General features: G+C 42.5%; 1 protein-coding gene across 6 annotated transcripts in view; it reads left to right on the plus strand.

The window, feature by feature from the left end:
• The first annotated feature begins 1,256 nt into the window (after nucleotides 1-1,256).
• Nucleotides 1,257-18,488, plus strand: part of LOC130358063 (myosin-11-like) — a 30,131-nt gene continuing 12,899 nt past the window's right edge. For 2 of the 6 annotated variants that reach the window (XM_056560860.1, XM_056560866.1), the window contains exons 1-6: nucleotides 1,257-1,342; nucleotides 9,722-9,786; nucleotides 13,110-13,262; nucleotides 14,861-14,978; nucleotides 15,685-15,735; nucleotides 17,775-17,852. In XM_056560860.1, coding sequence (XP_056416835.1) covers nucleotides 9,737-9,786; nucleotides 13,110-13,262; nucleotides 14,861-14,978; nucleotides 15,685-15,735; nucleotides 17,775-17,852 — 450 coding nt within the window. In that variant the 5' untranslated portion in view covers nucleotides 1,257-1,342; nucleotides 9,722-9,736. Of the gene's footprint in view, nucleotides 1,364-7,958; nucleotides 8,121-8,268; nucleotides 8,357-9,721; nucleotides 9,787-13,109; nucleotides 13,263-14,860; nucleotides 14,979-15,684; nucleotides 15,736-17,774; nucleotides 17,853-18,488 lie in introns of those variants that run through there. The other 4 variants (XM_056560862.1, XM_056560861.1, XM_056560863.1 and 1 more) reach the window with 4 other exon arrangements.

Below are 18,488 nucleotides of genomic sequence, written 5' to 3' on the forward strand. Positions count from 1 at the left end.
GCTCCCATAGGGGGCTATAGCACTGCACACACTGATCTCCTATGCTGATCCTTGCAAAGCCATACCTTTGCAGGGATCAATCAGATAGGGGCTCAATTGCTCAAGCCTGTAGCTCAGGCTTGGAGCAATCAATCGACGATCGGACACCGCGGAGAGAGGTAAGTGGGCCTCCGCCTGCGTCCCCGCTGATCGGAACATAGCAATTTTATCGTGATGTCCCGATCAGCCCGACTGAGCTGCCGGGAACCATTTACTTTGGTTTACAGACACGGCGGTCAAATTTGATCGCCGCGTCTGAAGGGTTAACAGCGCGCGGCACAACGATCGATGCCGCGCACTGTTAGCCCAGGGTCCCGGCTATGATTAGCAGCCGGGACCGACCTGGTGTGATGCGGGGTCATGGCGTGACCCAGTTTTTCACACCTGGACCGGGCTTAGGGCGTACAGGTACGCCCTAAGTCCTTAAGAGGTTAAAGAGTACCTGCAATGCTCTTCTTAAATTTTATAAACCTCCCAGTTCACTGCCCCCATCATGGTAAACACCCCCTGCCTTTATTTTTAGTTTTTTTTTTTTTGTTTCTACCTTGATATTGCTCTATATTTTCTGCTCAGATTCACAGACTGGGACGGGACGTTCCCCAGCAGGCATGACATCCTCTGAAGCCATACAGGGGAGAACTTCCTCCTAGAGCAGTTCAGTGTGAGATAAGCTATGATTGGCTAAGGCTGCCCCCATTACCTCCCCCCCCTCCCCCCTCAGCACCCCAAACTGCATTTCCTGATTTTGGACTTCTGCCAGGCCAGCAGGAGTCTGTATAAGAGATAGGGGGGGGGGGGGTGTGCTCTGGACAAGTAGGGAGACACCTAGTGGCAGCTTTTTTAAACACAAATAAAACATAGAAAATTTCTTTTTTTTTTTTAAACAAAGTGCATTAGAAATATTTTTTATTTACCATAAGGAGTGCAATAACGAAAATTAGTTTTGATGACAATGCCTATTTAAGATACCGGTAGGTATATAATTATGAAGGGTAATATTTTCTAACAAATATCGTGTCCAGTAAGACAGGAGAGCCATTCCAGAGTTCTTTTTTACAGTGGGATGAAGGGGTGCACAAGGAGGAGGGAATTGGGGTCAAATAGCAGACAGAGGTTGTGCTCTCATGAACTTGCATGCTTAAAAAGAAGGCATCATTTTCTGATAAGGATAGTTATGGAGGCCTTTCACCTTTTCATTGTGCAGTAGAGTTATCCTTTAAAACTGAAGATACAGTGGTCGGGTGCAGCTCCCAACTGTTACTACCGGACACCACAGAAAGCAGAGGCTGGGCCGCTGGATGATGTGAGAAGCTGGATCTTGGGGGCATGTATACAAATTGTTGTTCAAAGCTTTATCAAGGAAGAGTAGCCTCAAAATGACGGTCATAACATCATAATCTAAGGACCCCGCTATAAGTCAATAGGGTCTATGAGCACTGGTCCTTCCCGTCATGATGAAACTAACAGTCTTGCGTTTCGATTGTAAGGGTATGGTGACACATGTCCTATTTTGCTGCATATTTGCAGCATATTTGCTGCTGTAGGTATTTTCCTACCTATTAACGTTAATGGGTCTAAAAATAGGCAGCAGCAAATAGGCAGCAAAATATGGCATGTGTGACCAGGGATCAAGTCCCGCAGGAACGTATGGGACCTGAGTTCCTACACTTTTTGTACAGCAGGAACACTGTTCCCATTAGCAGGAGTCCTGCAGAACCAGCCCTTGAGTGGAAATCTTGGGTGAGTTCCCTCACTTTGTTTCCTAGGACTTGACCCCTGCGTGTGACCCTATCATTGAAACTATGACATAGATTGGAACACTACCTACCATTTGCCCCATTTTGGTTTACTTGTCGACAACAAGATAATCATTAGGTTGTGTTCACACACATCAGTTTTATGGTGTTTTAGCCTCTACAATATTGTACCAAAGTGGCCTTTTGTTATATAATTTAAAAGAGACATTTAATATTGTCCTGTCACCCAGCAGGCTTAAAGGGGTTCTCTGGTGGAAAACAATTTATTTCAAATCATAAATAGATAAATAGATAAAGATAAATAGATTTGCAAATTAATTCTATAAAAAAATCTTAATCCTTCCTGTACTTATCTGCTGCTGTACACCACAGAGGAATTTGAGTTGTTCTTTTCGGTCTCTCTGCCGCCATCTCTGTCCATGTCAGTTGGAGCAAATCCCCATTGCAAACCTATCCTGCTTCGGACAGTTCCTGACATGGACAGAGGTGTCAGCAGAGAGTACTGTGGTCAGACAGAAAGGAAATTCAAAAAGAAAAGAACTTCCTCTGTAGTATAAAGCCGCTGATAAGTACTGGAAGGATTAAGATGTTTTAATAGAAGTGATTTACATATCTGTTTAACTTACTGGAGTCAGTTGATATGAAAAAAAAAAATGATTTCCACTGAAGTACCCCTTTAAGAGTATGTTCACAAGTTGATAAAGCCAGTGGCTCACCCACTGCAGGAAATCTGCTGCAAGTTTTCTTACCATTCACTATAATGGGTCCACAAAAAAATATGCGTTAATGGCAAATTTACAGATTGCCGGCAGACCCATTGAAGGGAATGGTAGTGAAATTCGCAACTGATCTCCTGCAGCATTAAACCCTCTGTAAATTATAAACATGTGAATGTATCCTAAGGGTAGGGTCTCCTCGTAGCAACAAACTTCCTGCTTCAGATATGCTACAATGGCTATGTGTGACCCTACCTAGATGCGTTATGTGTGATCCAACCTAGATGCGTTATGTGTGATCCTACCTAGATGTGTTATGTGTGACCCTACCTAGATGCGTTATGTGTGATCCTACCTAGATGCGTTATGTGTGATCCTACCTAGATGTGTTATGTGTGACCCTACCTAGATGTGTTACGTGTGACCCTACCTAGATGCGTTATGTGTGACTCTACCTAGATGTGTTATGTGTGACCCTACCTAGATGCGTTATGTGTGACCCTACCTAGATGCGTTATGTGTGACCCTACCTAGATTCGTTATGTGTGACCCTACCTAGATGTGTTATGTGTGACCCTACCTAGATGCGTTATGTGTGACCCTACCTAGATGTGTTATGTGTGACCCTACCTAGATGCGTTATGTGTGACCCTACCTAGATGCATTATGTGTGACCCTACCTAGATTCGTTATGTGTGACCCTACCTAGATGTGTTATGTGTGATCCTACCTAGATGTGCTATGTGTGACCCTACCTAGATGCGTTATGTGTGACCCTACCTAGATGCGTTACGTGTGACCCTACCTAGATGTGTTATGTGTGACCCTACCTAGATGCGTTATGTGTGACCCTACCTAGATGCGTTATGTGTGACCCTACCTAGATGCATTATGTGTGACCCTACCTAGATGCGTTATGTGTGACCCTACCTAGATGTTTTGCGTGTGACCCTACCTAGATGTGTTATATGTGACCCTACCTAGATGCGTTATGTGTGACCCTACCTAGATGCGTTATGTGTTACCCTACCTAGATGTGTTATAAGTGACCCTACCTAGATGCGTTAGGTGTGACCCTACCTAGATGTGTTACGTGTGACCCTACCTAGATGCGCTATATGTGACCCTACCTAGATGCGTTATGTGTGACCCTACCTAGATGTGTTACGTGTGACCCTACCTAGATGCGCTAAATGTGACCCTACCTAGATGCGTTATGTGTGACCATAAACCAGTTCGAAATCCCTAAAAAAAAAAAAAAAATATTCAGGGGATGTATGAAATTCCTTTTTTTTTATGTTCACACTTAGCATATACGTTGCAGATTTTATGGTGCAGTTTTTAGGCTACAGAAAAATTGGTGTGATTTGTCCATAGCAACCAATCTCAGCTCAGATTTGATATCTTAGTGAGTTCTGATAAAATGAAAGCTGAGCTGTGATTGGTTCCGGGTGAGGAAGGACAGGTCAGGAATTCGTCACTTCCTGAGGGTTTAGGACTGAAATTGGTCCCGCTGCCGCCTGTCTGCTCTACCATCGGTTGCCATGGACAAACCATACCAAATTTAGTCAATTGATCTGGGCCATCGATTTTTTTTTTTGATTTTTTTTTGATTCTGTAGAATTTTTTTCTATTTCTGTACATGATCTTGGCGGTAGGTATTTTGCACAAGCTGCTGCCCTACTATATCAACAGCACTTCCAAAATGTACTTAACTGTACTGTATATAGGAATCAGGTGTGTGGACATGACTGACTTCTTTGGAAGAGTGTTGTGGGCATGCTCTGTGACCTGTGCAGATCAGTGTGTTACAAGGGGGAGGAGGCTAGCTGTAATCATTGTGGTGGCTACAGGAACTAAGAATGTGAGCTATGATGAGGCTTGTAGTCCCTGATGTATATGTCGTGTAGCTGAGCAGTGTTAACCCATTATTCCTCCATGAACCCCACACTCAAAATAAAGCTGTTCCTGCATGCAAAGCTCAAGAATGAGACCTCTGAAGCCAGGATTCCATCAACAACTAGAAACTTTACCTAACTTCTTTCACCAGTAGCATCTCGAGCATTCATATTTAGGGGGGGGGGGGGGCACATCGGGGGCCAGAGACAAAAGTGGGGGGGGGGGGGCAATTTTAAAACGTGTATGTGTATACACACACACACACACATAAACACACACTGTGCAGAACATGTTTAATTTGAACATTTAAAAAAATGTAATTTAAAATCTTCATACATTCTTGTTGCGCAATGATTTTTTTTTTTCATTTTTGCCGTAGATTTTTGGGTAAAATGACTGATGTCACTACAAAGTAGAATTGGTGGCACAAAAAATAAGCCATAATATGGATTTTTAGGTGCAAATTGAAAGGGTAATGATTTTTAAAAGGTGAGGAAAAAACAAAAGTGCAAAAACGGAAAAACGCTCGGTCCTTAAGGCGTTAAAACTTTTGGACACTACCATCAACTTTGATAGCGGCACCTAAAGGGTTAATGTCGGACATCAGGCTGATTGGTGATATCTGGCATTAGCTGAGGGTTCTAGGTAATGATTTATACAACACAGTGGGAGCAGGCACTGTGTATACACATACGCCTTGTGTCCTTAGGGCTTTTAGGCTGTGGATCCCCCGACAATGGACCCTACAGTGCTGCCTCCATCTGTGCCTGATCATAACGGCAATCCTCCGCTACGAGCAGACACGCTTTGATGTGTATACTCGCACACATCGCGGCTGCTCTCGGCCTAGCTCAGAGAGCAGGAGGAGCGGCCATGATGTGTGCGAGTATACATATCAAAGCGTGTCTGCACGTAGCGGAGGATTGCCGTTATGATCAGGCACAGATGGAGGCAGCACTGTATGGTCCATTGTTGGTGGATCTGCAGCGTAAAATACACTGTGGATCCACCCCTGAATGAGCCCTTAGGGTATGTTCACACGTACAGGATCTGCTGTATATTTTCTGCAGCTGATTTTGCTACCTATTGAAGCTGATGGGTTGCAAAATCAGCTGCACAAAATATGCAGCAAAAATATGCAGTTGATCCTGTACATGTGAATGTACCCTTAAGGGGTTAATGATAAACTAGCAGTGTGTTCACATGTTGTCCTTCTAGAGGGGTCACTTTCTCTCCTCCAGTGTCCACAGGTCACCAACAGGTCACATTACCAGAACAATTTATGGAAAAACCGCAGCAAAAATTGCACAGTTTTATTGCGATTTACGAAAAATTGCGGTAAAACCGCGCAATTTTGCCGCGATTTTTCCCAAAAATTCTTCTGATAATGTGACCTGTAGACACTGTAGGTGGGAAAGTGACCCCTCTGGACTGCTACTATACACATCACCCAGCCCCAGGATATACTGCTGATCAGGGGGGAGAGAGGGAGGACACAGGACCTCACATGAAGCTGCTCTGTGTTCCGGAGGCCTGTCAGCTCTTGGCCCCCGTCCTCTGCTGTGCTGGGGGCGGGGCCATCATCAAGTACCTTCATCCCTGCGCTGCCTGTCTCTGCTAATGATACGCAGACCAGGAGGAGCGCAGGGATATCCCCAGCAGCTGCAGCGGGCTCTTTACCCAGCCGGTCAGTCCGCCTCTGGCCCCGATACTAGTATCGGGACATCCCTATTTTTTTTAAATTGGGGGGGCACAAGGGCCTGATATAGGGGGGGCCATGACCCCCTCTGCCCCCCCCCCCCCCCCCCCCAGCGATGCCACTGCCTTTCACAATGCTGGAAAAACGCGGTCTCTGAATACAGCTTTAGGGCTCGTTCACACGAGGGTATTTTGTTGAAAATTTGCAGTGGGTTTCCCACAGCGAGTTTGAAAGGGGCGGGCTCTGTAATAGACGTACACTTACACCTGCTAAAAAAAACACTAGAAATGTTATTCTTTCAGTTATTCAGTTATTCCTTCAGCATATTTTCAGTAAAAGGGATAGTGACCAAATCCGCATTCTTCTGACTCCTAAGCTATACTTTAAAGGGGTAGTCCGGTGAAATTTTTTTTTTTCATATTAACTGGCTCCAGAAAGTGAAACAGATTTGCAAATTATTTCTATAAAAATTCTTAATCCTAATAGTACTTATCAGCTGCTGAAGTTGAGTTGTTCTTTTCTGTCTGACAACAGGGCTCTCTGCTGACACCTCTGTCTGTATCAGAAACTGTCCAGAGCAGGAGAGGTTTGCTATGGGGATTTGCTCCTACTCTGTACAGTTCCTGAGAGAGACAGAGGTGTCAGAAGAGAGCACGGTTGTTAGACAGAAAAGAACAACTCAACTTCAGCAGCTGATAAGTACTATTAGGATTAAGAATTTTAATAGAAATAATTTACAAATTTTTTTCACTTTCTGGAGCCAGTTGATATGAAAAATTTTTTTTTTTTTACCGGAATACCCCTTTAAGGGCTCATTGTTTCAAAAAACCTTCTGCAAGTTTGAAAGGGGCGGGCTCTCTCCAGGCCGTTAGCAGTAGAATCTCCGCTGCAGAAAGTCTGCCACAGACCCCATTGAAAATCAGCTGCGGATGGCCAGCAGAGAGCCCACCTCTTTGAAACAACAAGCCTGAGAGTATAGCTTAGGAATCACTAGAATGTGGATTTGGTCACTGTCCCTTTTACTGAATGCTTTTTTAGCAAATATACTGAAATAATAAAGTCTCTAGTGCTTTTTTAGCAGGTTTAAGTGTATGTCTATTACAGATGTTGGAGATTCTCTAACTCTCAAGTTTTAAAGTCCAAATTATTGAAACTACTGGACGCGGATCTTCACGGGGGGTCAACCACGGTGTTAGGTGCAATATAGGACTCCCTCCTACTCACTCAATCCTTTACATGACATACAGAAAGGTGTATCCAGGGTAGTCCTCTCTTATTTGGCAGACAGGATGGCATTGATTTGACTCTAGGCCAATTAAAAAGGCAGTGAATACTCGGAAATGTCCTTGTTCAACAATACTCTTTCTTAATAAATTAGCTGCACTCTCAGGGATATATAGCCAAAAATTACTTTTACAGCGCGAAGCAAGATGGATCATACGGACCAATGCGGAGGAAAACCTCGGTCTGAATGATCGTCTCAATATGAGCGTTTTTATCTAATAAAGTTGAGATTATGGGAGAAATTTATCAAAACCTGTCCAGAGGGAAAGTTGCACAGTTGCCCATAGCAACCAATCAGATCACTTCTTTCATTTTTTCAGAGGCTTTTTCAAAAATGAAAGAAACAAACCGATTGGTTGCTATGGGCAACTCAGCAACTTTTCCTCTGGACAGGTTTTGATAAATCTCCCCCATGTATACATATGTTTTTTCTATAATTCTGCTTCACTTGCGCTGAAATTCCATTTGTTTTTAACTGAAAATGTTGTTGTTACTATTCTAACGTGAAATGTTGTGTGTAAGTGTGGAACGCCCTTACCTGCTGATGTAGGTGTTCAGGAAGTATTTCACCTGACCCCTTGCACACAAGTAGGCGGGACCTGAGGATGTGTCGGGATTGGCAGGATATAGCTATCTTGACCACACTCTCTTTCCTGGCGCCCGCCAGAACATGTGTTCTACTGCACCTTGAATCTGAATAAAGAAGCCAGCATCTGATCCAAATATGTGAGTGCCCCCGTGTTTTCTTACCTTTGTCTCTTTCTTAAGAACATGCTCTTATTTTAGATTCCAAAATATAGAAGATTGTATCCTTGCAGCGAGACTAGTTTGGCCTACTTAAGGTCCACCTTTTTTCCTCAAGAGAAAAGGGTTGAACTTGGGACTAGCTTCTACATCTATTGGCTAGGAGACCACATGTGACCAAATCAATCATTGAGCGGTATAGTGAAAACCAATGCAGTGTAAGAAAAGTTAACCCTCTGCACGCTATAAACCTCAGTGTATGCATAAAATGGCAGTAAGATACAAAAAATAAAGTTGCTTAGGTCTCCAGCACTGGTGATAAGCTGCATTGCCCATATTTGAATTCACGATATTTCGAGGAATATATAGACGAATATTCGTCCTAAATTCGCAAATTTCGCATATTCGTTATATTTGCATATTCGTATATGTGTATATTAGTATATGTGAATATTAGCATAATCGCATATTTGAGGAAGACACCAGTGAGGGGGTGGGCAACTTGACTATTGGTTGCTACGGATGTTGTTGATAACCTGTGACAAGTGTACTTGCATCATTCTAATTGAAAAGAAGGAATATGCGAAAATTCACATATGCGAATATGCGCATATGCGAACATTCGTATATGTGCATTTGCGCATATGCTGGAAAAAAGCGAATATTCACAATTTCGGATATATAACAAATATATTTGCAATATTCCCGAATTTGCGATATTCGCGATAAAAATTTAAAATGCGAATATTTGTGCCCAACACTATCCAGCACCTGAAATACATAAGTAACATTCAGCAAACCTTTTAGTGCTCAACCACCAGATAACTCTAATGTGTATAAGCTGGAACTGCTGTACTGGGACACCACATCATCACTTAAAGGAAATCTGTCATCAGACAGATACTTACCTCGTCCCGATCCTGCACTGCATTCTGCATGGGCGGAGCTACACTCGCTTCCCTGGACACCGTAATGCCACCATTGCCCAGTCGGCGCTCCACCTGGCTCATTAAAGGGGTACTCGGCTGAAAAACTTTATTTTTTTTTAAACTTTATTTTGTTTAACAGATTTGTTAATTACTTCTATTTAAAAACCTTAGACCTTCCAGTACTTAACAGGTGCTGTATACTACAGAGCTGACATTTTAAGAACTGTCCAGAGTAGGAGAAAATCCCCATAGCAAACCTATCTTGCTCTGGACAGCTCCTAAAATGGACAGAGGTGTCAGCAGAGAGCACTGTGGTCAGACAGAAAGGAAATTCAAAAATAAAGGAACTTCCTCTGTAGTATACAGCAGCTGAAGTAATGGAAGGATTAAGATTTTTAAATAGAAGTAATTTACGACATAAATTTTGACATCATTTTTTACATTCCCTCCAACCTTTACAATTACCAACACCCTAACAGAGATTGAGGAGGGCTGGGGTGGATATTACCCTGCACCTCGTACCTTTATGGCAGCCGAAGATACATTAAACTCTGACTTTCCTCCTCAGCATTTATCACTCTTGCCCCTATTCCATCAGTAAGGCTTCATTTTGGGTTCTAGATACTATTTTCATAACCTTTAGTCTTGTTTCAGAAGTAAATAAAGACCATGGCTTCAGTCACTACTGACCAAGATGTGGATTCAACTGGTGCAGCCGTGTAAGTCAGTTCTTGCAAATACACTGTATATTTGTTGGCAAAGTATACAAAGTGCGTAGACACAGAATCTGTGTCCCAAATACTAACTGTTCTGTTATTGTGGAGGTAAATGATATTTAAAGGAGTAGTGCAGTGAAAAATAACTTATTAATAAGTTATAGATCGCGTGGGGTCCGAGCCCTGGGACCCCCCCGCGATCTACTGAACTGCGCCCCTGACCCCAGCAGGAAGCCGCTGCCAACACCCCCCCTCCATGTATCTCTATGGGATACATGGAGGGGGGCGTGTCAGCCAGCGCTCCATGCAGTGGTCGGCACACCCCCTTCCAGCGGACTGTCGTGGACCTGTTCAAGTTTTGCGGGGGGCAGCGCTCGGACAGCGCTCGGGGGAATGGTCTTCAGTGCCCTCTCTCTGTGCCACCAGCTTTGATTGATAGATCTCTCTCTCTATACCCAAACAGGGAAATATCTATAAATCAAGGCTGGTGGGATGGAGAAGTCAATGGGCACCGCTCTGATGGCTGCATGAAAGTGATGATGGCCGTGATGACTAGTCATGATAATCATATATCTAATATTCTTACCCATGTAAAAGAGTTAGGCAACAGAAACCTTCAAACTTGATTTTCCCAACAACAAAGAATGAATTACCTACTGGGCCCTATAGAATACCTATAGTCATATTTATGTCCATCACAACTGTAGAAGAGTGCCATAATCACAGTACCAGGGTACCCCACCAATAGTGTCCGTCAAAATGCCTTCATGAATAGTACCCAGCCAGTGCTCTACCCAAATAATACTAGTCACTCTATCTCTGCTATCTACCAGGAACAGATATGTTAGCAGCAAACCAACAGCATTTATTTTAGATAAATGTTGGCTGAACCCACTTATTTGACAGATCATGTGACTGGTGTTTATGGGTGTCTCTTAAAGAGGACCTTTGGCCAACCCCCCCCCCCCCCCCCCCCAATTTTTTTTTTTACTGTCATTAAAGGGGTATTCCAGGCAAAAACATTTCATCTCCTATCCAAAGGATAGGGGATAAGATGTCTGACCGCAGGACCCCGCTGCTGGGACCCCCCCACAATCTCCCTGCAGCGCCCGCATTCTATTGGGAATGTGACGTCACGCCACACGTCCCAGTAGCAGTGCCCCTCACGATCAGACATCTTATCCCCTATCCTTTGGGTAGGGGATAAAATGTTTTTGCCCGGAATACCCATTTAAATAGATTAGAGTGCCCTGATCACACACCCACCCGTTTACAGTTTCCTGATACACCCTTCCTTTCCCTAGATATGTGGGTTTATAGTCTGACAATTTAGGGAATCAGTCAGATGGGAGGCAACTTTATTTTCATAATGGGCTGGATTTTAAAGAGTAACTGTCACCAAATAAACATTTCTAAACTAACTCAGGCTATGTTCCCTAACTACTCCTAACACTCCTCCCACACTTAAAAAAAATGTAAACTTTAAAAAGCTCTGTATCTTAAATTTATTCTTGCTCACAATCCCCCAGCAGGAGAAAGTGGGTGTTTCCCAGCAGGCATGACATCACTGAAGCCGGCTGGGGGACCACTTCCGCCCTCACCTTGTTGCAGTTCTGTGAAGAATAGAAGACATCCTCAAGCTCTGTGCATCTTTCAGTGAGGCTGTCAATCAAGCTCAGTGCAGAGAAGCACTTCCTGAGTTTGGTCTCCAGCCAGGCCGGGAGGAGACCAAACTCACTGTATTAACTGTGGCAGGGAACAGAACAGAGCCACCTAGTGGCCGTTTTTTCTATTAAATTTTAAACATATTCATGTTGATAATTTTAAAAGCAAGTGAATGGGAAAGTGTCTGCTAACTACACAAGGAACACTATATTATAAGTTTTATTTGGTGACAGGTGCTCTTTAAGTGATGGGTGGGATTTTACTGTCAGGGGGTGTGTATGTTTAACATTGAGGGCATATTTTTTCTAATACACACTGCTTGAATGTAAAATCCCAGCTATGACCTGATCTTCTGTTACTAAAACTAGGTCCTGCTCATCTGACTGATTTCCCACATTATCAGAAAAAGTGTAAAAACACTCATATCTCAGGAACTGGAGGGCGTATCAATAAACTGCAAAAAAAGTGTGTGATCAGGGCACTCTACACTATTCAATGATAAGGCAATAGTCTTTTGGTTGACCACATGTCCTCTAACTATCTACACACAGAATAAGAACCTGCATGCTTGGATGCTTGGCTGAGATTAAAGGGGTACTCCGTTGGAAAATGTTTTATTTTTTTTTTAAATCAACCGGTGCCAGAAAGTTAAACAGATTTGTAAATTACTTCTATTAAAAAAATCTTAATCCTTCCAGTACTTATTAGCAGCTGTATACTACAGAGGAAATTGTTTTCTTTTGGATTTCTTTTGTCTGTCCTAAAATGGACAAAGGTGTCAGCAGAGAGCACTGTGGACAGACAGAAAAGAAATCCAAAAAGGAAAGAATTTCCACTGTAGTATTCAGCAGCTAATAAGTACTGGAAGGATTAAGAATATTTAATAGAAGTAATTTACAAATCTGTTTACCTTTTTGACACCAGTTGATATAAAAAAAAATGCTTTCCACCGGAGTACCCCTTTAATAGTGCTGGCCAAAAATTATCTTAAATGGCCACCTTTATTTTCATACTTTCTTTATTGATCTCTGTTTGCAGTGATTGACTCCAGAAAAGGCTATTCAGTTTGCAAAACATTTGCTTGCCCGCCATTTTTTTGGGGAGACTCCTAGGCAATCCTGTTGGCGTTGTCACTAGTGTTACTCGCGAATTTTCGCAATGCAAATTTTATACGCGAACATCGCATATTCACGAATTCGTGAATATTCGCGAATATAGCACTATATATTCATAATTATGAATATTCTTTTTATTTTTTTTTTCACGGTACACATCACAGTGATCATCCCTCTCTGCTTCCAGCTTGTGTGGTGTAAAGAAGGCTCCAATACTACTGTGTGAGACTGACGTGCAAATTTTCGCATATGCGATAATTTGCATATGCAAATTTCCGCATATGTGAATTTCTGCATATGCAAATTTTTGTATATGGTCATTTTTGCATATGCGAAAATAAAATGCGAATATGGCGAACATGCAAATTTAGCGAATATATGACGAATGTTCATCCATATATTCGCGAAATATCGCAAATTTAAATATGGCCTATGCCGCTCAACACTAGTTGTCACCTACCGTATTCCTGCACACACACACACACACACTAGAGCATGTACTCTTCTTCTTAATGACCAACTTCTTCTATTGCTGCAATCACATAGGGGTGAAGCAAAAAGCAAACTCCAAGAGATGAAAGAAAAGTGGAAGATACTAAAGTCACTGAACAACGATCTGCAAGAGGCCCTGGAGAAATCAGATACAGAAGTGCAGGAACTGACGCAGAAGCTGGCATCACTGCATGAAGAAAACAAGGGGTAAGAAAGACATGGCACGTCTTAGGGCAGTGTTTCCCAACCAAGATGCCTCAAGCTGTTTCAAAACTTCAACTCACAGCATGCTGGAGTTGCAGTTTTGCAACAGCTGGAGGCATCTTGGTTTGGAAAGACTGTCTTAGGGTCAATTCACACGGCAGAATTTCCGCCTGCGTCAATCCGCTTCAAATTAAAGCCCTTAGACTGCTATGGATTCCGCACTCCCATTCACACTTCGGACTTTCCGCAAGCGGAACAGAATTTCAGTGAAATGTTTGTGCATTCAAACAACAGATTCCGCTTAAATTCAGAGTCCCCCTAACTTCAATGGGGCTTTGAATGGAATTTCAGAAAATGTATAGACATGTTTTAAAGGGGTACATCATCCCAAGACATCTTATCCCCTTATCCAAAGGATAGGGGATAAAATGTCTAATCGTGGGGAGTCTGGCCACTGGGATCCCCGCAATCTCCGTGCCGGCCCCATGGAGTTCTGAAGACTGAAGCTTGGAGCTTCTATGTTTGTGATGTCACGCCATGCCCCCTCCATTCTTGTCTGTGGAAGGAAGAGTGACAGCTAGTACATAGCTGTCATGCCTCCCATAGACATGAATAGAGGGGGCATGGTGGCTGTGGTTGCCTGTCATCTGGCACGGAGTGGAGTTCGCCCCGTGCACCGGATGACTGGGGTGCCTCACCAGAGATCATGGGGGTCGCTGCATTGCTGTCTATGAAGACAGCACATTACCAAGTGGTCCTAGTGCCACCAAATTAAGTAAATGTGTATTTTCAGATATTCCGCACATTTTTGGCTGTGTGAACATGGCCTTAAAGTGTACCCGTCAGATCTAACAATTTTTTTTTTTAAAGATATCACTCAGTACCTAATCCTTACCCTGTACATCTAAGAGGGGGGCGTGGGCTCACTGTGCAGATCTCCTCCCCCTTCCCTCAGTATGCTGTCTGCTCACATCTCCATTAGCATGAGCAAAACTACAACTCCCAGCTTGTCCTCACTGACAGTAGCGGGACACAAGCTGACAGTGGGAGGATTTTTTCTCCAGCTGTGAGCCCTGCGCTCACAGCTGTCAATCAACCAAGTGTGTCCATGACATAGGTGATGGCGCATGGACACAGAAGGACTAGTATGTGTCCAAGCAGGCAGGGGGGGGCAGTTGTTCGACATTTTCTAATAAAAACAATTGCAAAACCTATTGATTTAGCATGCTTTACAGCATATCAAAAGTTTTTGTATCTGACAGTGCCATTTAAGGAATACCCCATGAGAGCTTCTCCTCTCCAGGACTTTGTCATACAATTTATCCTAATCTCTTCTTAACAACTGGTTTCTCACATGCATATAGAGATATAGCTGCAGACTGAACCCTAGGACCCTAGTTGTACCACCAGAATATATGATAGAATTGTCTTTTAGATGACCACCCAAAATAGCTTTGGAAAGTAGACACTATGCATAATAAATGGTGAACCAAAAATGCCTCCTATGAAATCTTGTCTGGATAAGCAGCGGGTCTTCTCAAAGAGGTGGGTTGGAAACATTTGACTGTCAACATATGATCATCTTGCTCTTTTTTGTATAGCCTGCAAAGAGAAAAAGCCAAATTCCTGGATCTAACAGAAGAGGTAGACCAGATGAAGCTGAGCCTGGAGCATTGTAAGAATACTGAGCATACAGAACAGCAAGGGAAGAAGGAACTGGTATGACTTACAAGTATGGGTTTATACATGTGCACCCATCAGACCACATCATACACTATACATGACAGAGGCACTGAAGCAAACTTCATCTTTTCAAGTGCTATTACAAGATTTAAAGGAAAGCTGTTAGTTCAAGATCATGAGTAGAGCTCAAATGTCAAAAAAGCCACACTGAGCTGCAGAATACATGCCTCCTCGCTCCCCCACCCTTCCCTGCTATGTTTGATTACTATATAGGGCTCGGCTTCCAACACTGAGCCTAGATGTTGATCAAAACAGGAAGGGCTGTGGGAAGTAAGTGGCATACATCCTGCAGCTCACACAACCTCCTTGACACTTAGGCCCTTTTCACCTATGTCCGGCGTCTGGCGACATTTCCGTCCAGAGCTGTAGAAAAAGCACTGGAAGAGAAGCTTATTCATCCATTTAAATGGGACAGTTCACATTTATCCAGTGTCCTTTATTACGCATCTGTATTAGTTATGTTGAGTTGGGAAGTTTCGGTTATGGGTAAGTCATCATAAGTGTATGCCATGTTTCAGTGGTCTTCAAACTGTGGACCTCCAGCTGTTGCAAAACAACAACTCCCCGCATGTTGCGAGTTGTAGTTTTGGAACAACTGTCAGTCCACGGTTTGGAAACCACTGGCAATTATTAATGAAAAATGGAATTGTAATTTTGTACTTTTTGCAATGTCTCTGGCCAGGAGAAAATATGTATTCTAATGGAAGACAAAGCAGATGAGCTCTTATACCAGGTAAGCAAAAGCTCTATTTTATATCAGCCCTAAACCCTCAGCATCCCTCCACTTCTGCAGGGTGAAGTTTTTTTTTTATCCTGTGTTACTGTATACTCTTAATCCATTATTTCCCCCCCATTTTATTTATAGTTTAAATGACTCCTGCCTTTAAAGTGAGTGCCAATCAATAACATTTAACGTTTCCTTTTTAAATTAAAAATATTCAAAGGTTTTCTCAGATTCACATCTTAATATGTGGGCAGCACAGTACCTCCGTGGTTAGTGCTGTTTCCTTACAGTGCTGTGGTCCTAGGTTCAAATCCAACCAAGGACAACAGCTGCAAGAGATTTTAGATTCATTTAGATTGTGGGCTTCAATGGGAACAGGAGACAATTTGGGTGTACAGTGCTGCAGGATATATGTGTGCTCTATAACTAAAGAATTATTAATATGATGTATTGGAAAACTGAAAAGCAAAAAAAAAAAAAAATTATACAATTCTGCATTTTTTTTGTTTTTTTGGTCTTTTTAGGCTTAGTTTATACAACATTTGCCATGAAGTATAAATGCCACGGTAAAGGGGTACTTCAGCAGAGTTTAGCTTTTTATTTTTTATTTTCCCAGACTGCCTGATTGAAAAAAATAAAATAAAAATAAACCTTTACTCACCTCCTGAGCTCCTCTTGTGACTCCAGTATTGTTGCCCCAGCCCCCGGTGCGATACACTTCCTGGTGCCAGTGGTCAATGTGTCACAGAGCAGCTCAGTGAATTACTGATACGTCACCTTGCAAGGCGGTGCACTGATATGGCCAGTAATTCGCTGAACTGCACTGTGACACGTTGACCACTGACACAGGAAGAGAATTGCAAGGACCAGGGGACCAGGGCAGCGATACCGAAGGCACCAGGGGAGCTTGGGAGGTAAGTGAAGGATTATTGCCTTTTTTTCCCCCAGAATTTCATTTTTTGCAGCCTACAAAATGAATGTTGTCTCGGACCTTTCCCAGCTTTCTGTGCGGCCCAAGACAATACATCACAAGTCAGATGCTGTAAGGAGGCTTGGCTGCTTTGTCTGTTGTGCGAGAAGCCAGACCCCTGAAGATGTTACCGGCACACATGTTTGAGCATTTATCATTACACAGATCCACAGCTTGTGTATCAGTTTGTGCTGTGCTGCAATGGGTGGGGCGACCGATGTGTAGGAAGGAAATGTCACCTCCCATCTTGAAACAAAGAATCCTGGGGATTGAAGTCTAAAGGAGGCCACAGAAACAAGGAAGTAGCCAGTTTGTAAAAACAAGCCAGCAGTGTGATGGGGGATACAGGACATGGCCATTTGCCACCAACACAAGCACAGATCCTTGGTAAGCATGTCCATTACTGTATTATGACACTTTATTACTAAAGTTACCTTATATTGGATAACCCCTCTAACTTTATTTTGTGGGTCAGTATGAATTCAGCCATAACCAAATGATAGAGTTTTTTAAAATGTTTTACTACTTTTATGCAGCAGGAACACTTTTTAAAATGGCGATCTATAACAATTTTTATTATTTCTATTTTGACTATTCTGTATGAGGGGGATCATTTTACAGTTCAGGCTGTTACAGATACCAATTATATGTACTTTCTTACCTATATTATTTTTCATAAAGCAATAGTTTTTTTTAATTGTTAAAAAAAAAACATTGCAATACTTCTGTATTGCAATGAATTATGCATGTCAGTACAACTGTGGGGCAATGGGGTGGCATAGGGAGCCTGCGGAATGTAAGTAGTTAAACTGAGAAGTTGCAGGAACTGAAAATTTGTCACAGAACATTTGGTCTGGGTATGAGGGTGTCTTCTCAAAGAGGTGGTCTTTTGGAGTGGTTTCAATGTATATGTTAAAGGGCGATGTGCCGAATGACTGGCAATGCAACACCGGAGGCTTGTGACATCACGGCCAAAATATACATGTATAAAAGGAACCTAGGAAGCTACAGTATTATGATCATGCCTTTATCTAATGCTGTATCTAATTCTTGCTGTATCTAATTATTTATACCCTAGATAAGTATCTCTGAAGAGAAGAATGATTTATTACGTGATGAGATCACCAGGCTGAAGGAACACGTCATAGAACTAGAGGTGTGTTTCTTAAGGAAGCCTTAAAGCTTATCTGTCATATCACAGAAAAAAAGAATGCTTATATATGTTACTCACTAGGTCATACAGATTCTTCACATGTCTTTTTATAGTTACATTGTTACATAGTTCATAAGGTTGAAAAAAGACCAGAGCCCATTAAGTTCAACCTTTATCCCTAATGAGTCCCTACTGAGTTTATCCAGAGGAAGGCAAAAAAAAAACTCAAACTAGAGGTAAAAATTCCTTCCCGACTCCAAATATGGCATCAGAATAAATCCCTGGATCAACGTTCTGTCCCTATAAATCTAAAATACATAACTAGCAATGTTCTTACTCTCCAAAAATTCATCCAGACCCCTTTTGAACTCTTTTACTGAGTTCACCATGACCACCTCCTCAGGCAGAGAATTTCCCCAGTCTCACTGCTCTTACAGTAAAGAACCCCCATCTGTGCTGGTGTAGAAACCTTCTTTCCTTTAAACGTAGAGGATGCCCCCTTGTTATAGAAACAGTCCTGGGTATAAATAGATCATGGGAGAGATCTCTGTACGGTCCGCTGATATATTTATACATGGTTATTAGGTCTCCCCTAAGCCTTCTTTTTTCTAAACTAAATAACCCTAATTCTGATAATCT

Source organism: Hyla sarda, chromosome 2 (assembly GCF_029499605.1).
Source record: "Hyla sarda isolate aHylSar1 chromosome 2, aHylSar1.hap1, whole genome shotgun sequence".
Lineage (NCBI taxonomy): Eukaryota > Metazoa > Chordata > Amphibia > Anura > Hylidae > Hyla > Hyla sarda.